A 6,144-nucleotide genomic window follows, 5' to 3' on the forward strand; every position below is an offset into this window, starting at 1 on the left:
TTTATTTTTCTTCAAATAATAAAAACAAACCATGTTGTTTGACTGAACAAAAGAAGATATTCAAACCCTCTTTTTATCTCAATCTATATCTTTACTATTTTTTTATTATTTTTATTTTTTAAAAAATATAAAACAAATTGAGGATATTATTTCAGAAGAAAAGAAATTACTTTAAAAGAATAATTATTTGAGTGAGAAAGAAAATGAAATGATCTTGGTTTTTATCTTTGTTTTTACTGTGTATTCTCAACCGCATCTTCCTGTTATAAGAGTTTATTACAACGAAACCAAAGACTGTTCTTTCGTTAATCTTTGGAAAAAGTTTGCACCATCATTAACTCATGACAAATTTACTTTAAAATTTGGTGGTGGTGATACGTTTGAACATTTATTTTTCATTGGTAATGATACAAACGAGGTTGTGCTTATTGGGATAGAACAAAGTCGTTTTCCCGATTATTATCTTGAAAATCAAAAGCCATTTGTAAGACTTGTTGGAAGTGATCATATTAGTTCTCTTAGTGTTTCTCTAGTGCCACCAAAGTCTTATTTATTTACTAATGTGATTAACTTACTTAAAAAAAAAGACTTTAAAGATACAATTATTCTTTCTCAACCTCAGTTACCCTCTCACTTTGATTCAGTTATTGTTACTGACTTATCAAATGAGACACTAAATTTGCTTTTGTCATCAGAAGTTGATAAAGACATTCCAGTCTTTATCTTTTTTGGAATTTATGCTTCTCCAGATACTGATTATTTTGTTAAACAATTACAACAAAGAAAATACACATTTGTCATTGCACCAACAGTTTCAAGAGACCACACTTATCGATTGAGCCAAGACTATGTCCCTTACCAAGCATTTCTTTTTGATGCAATGCTTGTTGCTTCTCATGGAATTCAAAGTCAGTCCAATATATCACTTTCTCCTCTTTCAGTTTATGAAAGACTTATAAGTACTCAATATAATGGGATGTCTGGACTATTTTCTTTTAATATGAATGGAGAACGTGATAAGTTTTTGTTTTCAGTATATGAAATTCAACCTAATAGTCAATTAAACCGTCTTGGTTTTATTGACCAAAATGGCTATGAAATTATAAATGAGTCACTACTTCCTTCAAAAAATTTAAAAATGAAACGAATTATACTTATTGTTTTTGGTGCAACATTTGTTGTTGCTATATGCATTGTTTGTGTTTTAATCATTAGTATGTTTGTTAAAAAAGCAAGTTCTAAAATTATTGCTATCAAAGACATTGCTTTTACATTACCTCCTCTTTTTAGTAATGACCATGCAAAAACATATTATGGAATGTGGAGATTAAAGAAGGTTTGTGTGAAGGTATTAACACAACCACATAATTCAAATCAGATTGCTGAATCAATTTATCAACTCAAGAAAGTAAAAAATGAACATATAATTAAAATATTTGGAGGTAACATTAATCCTGAATTAATTGTTATGGAATATGCAGAAAGAGAGTCACTACTTGATGCTGTTCAACGGTATGACCCTTATATTCAGATTAAGGATGTTCAACACAAAATAATTGGTCAAACATTGCAAGGATTATCATTTCTTCATAAAAAAAATGTTCTTCATCTAAATCTTACACCATCCAATGTTCTATTAACTGAAAAGTATGATGTTAAGCTTAGTGATATGGATGGATCATTGTTTAGCCATGATAGAAGACAAGAGGTTGCAAATTGGAAGAAAAGAAAAATAAGATATTGCCCACCAGAATTATTAAATGAATTAGATCTTGATGAAACTACTGACGTTTATATGTGGGCAATGAACATATTTTATTTAACAACCACAGTCCATCCTTTCCAAGAAATCTCAAATAAAGGTAAATTGATTCATACCATTAATTCAGGGACTCGCCCAATTTCAACATTGATTAATGATAGATCTATTGAAGAATGTGTTGAAATGTGTTGGAAAAATGCTAAAGAAAATAGACCGTCTATAGATGAACTACATCAATATGCACAATTTACTCAGTTTGTATCTCCATTACCTAATTTTTGAAGGAGAGTGTAAATTTAAGAGAATAATATGAATATTGTTGACTTTTTATTCTTGTTAGATAAAAAAACTTATGTCTCCGTTTAAAAATAATTAAGAATTCTAGAAGAAAAATAATTTTCTTCTAAGAAAAAAAAAGAAGGAAAAGGAAGTCTATTAAATGTAAAAAGAAGGTATATTATTTCGAGTATACGACTTCTAGAAAGTTAGTTTTTTTGGTTCATCTACCAATTCAATGAACGCCATGAATAAGCTTAAGGAGAACACTACACCCACACCATTTATTCTTAAATTATATGAACTTGTCAATAATCCTGAAAGTCAACACTTAGTTTGTGTAGTACTATTGTTTTAGTTTTTCATTTGTTATTGTATTTCAGTTAAAAATTTAATTACAACTTACAAATAAAGATGAGGTGGTGTGATGAACCAAACAGAAATGGGTTTGTTGTTCTTGAGCCAATTGAATTGTCAGCCAAATACTTACCAAGATTTTTTAAACACAACAACTTCTCATCATTTGTTCGTCAGTTAAATATTTATGGTTTCCACAAAGTTGATCATCCTCAAGGACAATGTTTCCAACACCCAAATTTCTGTAGAGATAAGCCAGAATTACTAACTCGTATTCAAAGGCAACATAGTAAAAAGGCTGACGCTGAAAATACTGAATTATATAAAATGTTATTAGACAAATTAAGAGAATTACAAAAAGACTCTCTTCATACTCAAAATGATCTTCAACAATTGAACGAAATGCTTTTTACCCTAAAATCTCGTGTTGATAACTTAGACACGAGAATGCAAAGAGTCGGCCAATTCATTAACTTTTTTAATCCAAACTTTAAACCATTCAAAAGAGAGCCTTCATTCGATACAAAAAATAAGGACTCCTTAATGACTGGAATGAATCCTTGGGAATAATATTCCTTTTATCCTGTTCTTATCTTATTGAATTTTTTGGTATTCCATCTATTTTCTTCTTTTTCTATTCAATTTATCATATGGAGGATTAATTTTATAAAGTATCTCTAACTTTACTTAATACCTTCTGTGTCTTTAAATTGTTTCTTATTTAAATTGTTTATCTTATTTGATATTTTATTATTTTGTGTTACACTTAGTATAAAACTTCTAAATCTTGTTTAATGTTGTACGGCGTTTTAAATAATTTTCTATATTTTTTAAAAATGTAAAGAACTATCAATTAATTAAATTGTAGATATTCTGAATATTATGTGATAGTGTTGAGACTATAAACAAATTAAATAATAGTACATGAACAAAGAGGGTGTGTATCATTATAAAGTTCGAATGGGTTAATATCAAGTAAACAAATTACAGATATTGATAAGAATATGTGAAAATAGTTAAAAGTGGAGTTTTCTAATAAAAGAGAAATTCCAATTAAATTAAAAATAAAAGAAGCATGGGGCATAACAAATTGAATAATAAGGTTGTATCTAATAATTAAAGATAAACACAGATCTAAAACAGAAAGATTAAGATGTTATGACAGGAGAATAATCGTTCAAAAGTTCTGAATAGAAGTTGTTTAATTTCGTTGATGATTATATAACAAAACAAATAAAGAAAAAATTATGAATAAATTAAATGCTCTATTAACAGAATACCAAAGAAGAGGTGAGATGTTTCATATTAATAATAGAATAATTCTTGCCAATGAAGAAAAGAAGAAAATTATTGAAAGAGAAAGGATAATATCAGGCTAATCACATTATCATGAAGTTGAATTTAGAGAAACAAAATGTTAAAATATATTAAACTACTCTACATTTATCATTTCTAAAATAAAAATAACGAATAAAATCAGTATTGAAATAGAAAATCGAAGAGATAACAAAGAGAAGTAAATTTAGGAATCTAAATAAAAAAGTTTTTAAGGTACTTTATTATGAAAGAATTAGTACTCAGTAACACTATAACATATCATTATAGATAAAAAACAAGAGTTATTGAAAGAGTAAATAAAATAAACATAAAAAAGAGACTAAATATAGCAATGGTATTAGTTTAATTTCTAGACAGTCTGAATAAAATAAATTCTTATTAGACAAGACAAGTAGATTTAAAAATTTATAAGAATTAAAAAAGAAATAGTAAATGACAGAGAGATACTATTTATGTAAACAGAAAGAGTATATTGTAAATTCGATGAAATGAATATACTATTTCTCATTTAGTAAAGAAGTTAACACAAAATAAAAAAAACTGGATGGTTTCATCTGCCTAATTGGATTATTAAATATATACAAGCACTGAAGTTATACGTATAAAACATCATGTTTTCTGTATGAAATTAAATTATAGAAAGATTTAACTTCAAATTATGGAATAAAAATAACTAAAAGTTTTTAATAGTTCAATATAGGGTTGGATAAAAAATGTTATATGTTGTGTATCACTGTAAATGAAAAAGAATATAATTAATGAAAGTAATTGTAAAATAAATAAAGACTAGTGTAGAATCATAAACTTTTTATATTATTATTTAAAAAACAAAAAAAGAGTTATATAAAAATTATATAAAGAAGACTTTCCTGGATTAGTATTGAATAATTGATAGTATTACTTACGCTATAATGCTTTTTGATTGTTTTAGTTTTTATTATTGTTTTTTTATTATTTATGTTTTAGTAATAAAAAGAGAAAAGAAAAAGAAAAATGTTTTTTAAACCAAGCAGATTTCAGTGAAGATGCCACGAGAAATTATTACTTTAAATGTTGGACAATGTGGAAATCAATTGGGAAGTGAATTTTTTAAGAAAATATGTTCAGAACATGGAATATTACCTGATGGATCATTATCTACAAATGAATTTATTGATGACAGAAAAGATGTATTTTTTTATCAAGCAGACGACCAACGGTATGTCCCAAGGTCTATTAATATTGATCTTGAACCACGAGTGCTTGACTCAATAAGAACAAGTGAGTGGAGTAATTTTTATAATCCAGAAAACTTTATTATACCAACAAATAATGGAGCAGGAAATTCATGGGCAAATGGATACTACACTACAGAGAAAATGAGTGAGATAGAAGAAATTATTGATAGAGAAGTAGAGCATTGTGACAGTTTAGAAGGATTTTTCTTCTGTCACTCTATTTGTGGAGGGACTGGAAGTGGTTTAGGAAGTAAAATTATGGAAATGATTAGTGAAAAATATCCAAAGAATATACTAACTTCATTTAGTGTAATGGTAAAAGAAAATCCAGATGTTGTTGTTTCTCCTTATAATTCTATATTAACTCTAAGACGTTTAATCACAGAATGTCAATCAGTTGTTGTATTTGATAACTCAGCTTTAGCAGATATTACACACACGCAATTTGGGGTTGATGAAGCAACGGTATTTGATATGAATTCTATAATATCTTCTTCAATGTCTGCTTTTACTGCAAATCTTAGATTTCCATCAACTTTGTATAATTCTTTAAACAGTTTAATGATTCATCTTTGTCCATCTCGATTTAGCCACTTCTTAATGACAAGTTACACACCATTACGTCAGGTTAATCAAATATCAAGTAGAACAAGTGCTATTGATGTAATGAAACGTCTAATACAACCTCAAAATATTATGGCTCGAACACGTTTAAAGGAAGGTAAATATATTTCAATGTGTGATTTCTTTCAGGGTGACGTTAGTTATGATGAGATTAATGAAGCTCTTCAACGATTCACTGACCGTCGGTTAGCTGAGTTTGTTCCTTGGAACAAAGAAGCTATTAAAGTTGTTCACACAAGAGTTTCTCCTTTAGTCAAAAGAGGAAACAGAATGAGTGGGATGTTATTGGCTAATAATACTAGTATCAGATATTATTTCCAAGACATATTAAAGGCTTTTGACCAGATGTTCAAAAAAAGAGTGTATTTAGAAAGTTATAGGGAACAATTTCACGATAATTTCCAGGAATTTGAAGAGTCTAAAGAAATTGTAAAATGTGTTATTGAAGAATATGCTAAAGCAGAGTCTATTGAATATTCTGATTATTCTTATCCTATCCATAAATATTTGAAAGGAATTGCTAAAGAAAAAATAGCTGAATAACTAAGTATACTTTTTACTTAAAAATTA

At 27.6% G+C, this 6,144-nt stretch overlaps 3 protein-coding genes across 3 annotated transcripts; all 3 read left to right on the plus strand.

Annotated features, from left to right (window-relative positions):
- Positions 1–208: 208 nt before the first annotated feature.
- ENU1_022270 (protein kinase domain containing protein) lies at positions 209–2,044 on the plus strand (the record flags this gene model as incomplete). Its single annotated transcript, XM_008857035.1, has 1 exon — positions 209–2,044. One exon carries the CDS (start codon positions 209–211, stop codon positions 2,042–2,044), a length of 1,836 nt encoding a protein of 611 aa, XP_008855257.1.
- A 408-nt stretch (positions 2,045–2,452) lies between these two features.
- Positions 2,453–2,965, plus strand: ENU1_022280 (heat shock transcription factor, putative; the record flags this gene model as incomplete). Its single annotated transcript, XM_008857036.1, has 1 exon — positions 2,453–2,965. One exon carries the CDS (start codon positions 2,453–2,455, stop codon positions 2,963–2,965), a length of 513 nt encoding a protein of 170 aa, XP_008855258.1.
- Positions 2,966–4,758: 1,793 nt separating this feature from the next.
- ENU1_022290 (tubulin gamma chain) lies at positions 4,759–6,117 on the plus strand (the record flags this gene model as incomplete). Its single annotated transcript, XM_008857037.1, has 1 exon — positions 4,759–6,117. The coding sequence occupies one exon, from the start codon at positions 4,759–4,761 to the stop codon at positions 6,115–6,117; it is 1,359 nt and encodes a 452-aa protein (XP_008855259.1).
- Positions 6,118–6,144: the final 27 nt, after the last annotated feature.

The sequence above is a fragment of the Entamoeba nuttalli genome, assembly GCF_000257125.1.
Source record: "Entamoeba nuttalli P19 unplaced genomic scaffold asmbl_2387, whole genome shotgun sequence".
Taxonomy (NCBI): Eukaryota; Evosea; order Mastigamoebida; family Endamoebidae; genus Entamoeba; species Entamoeba nuttalli.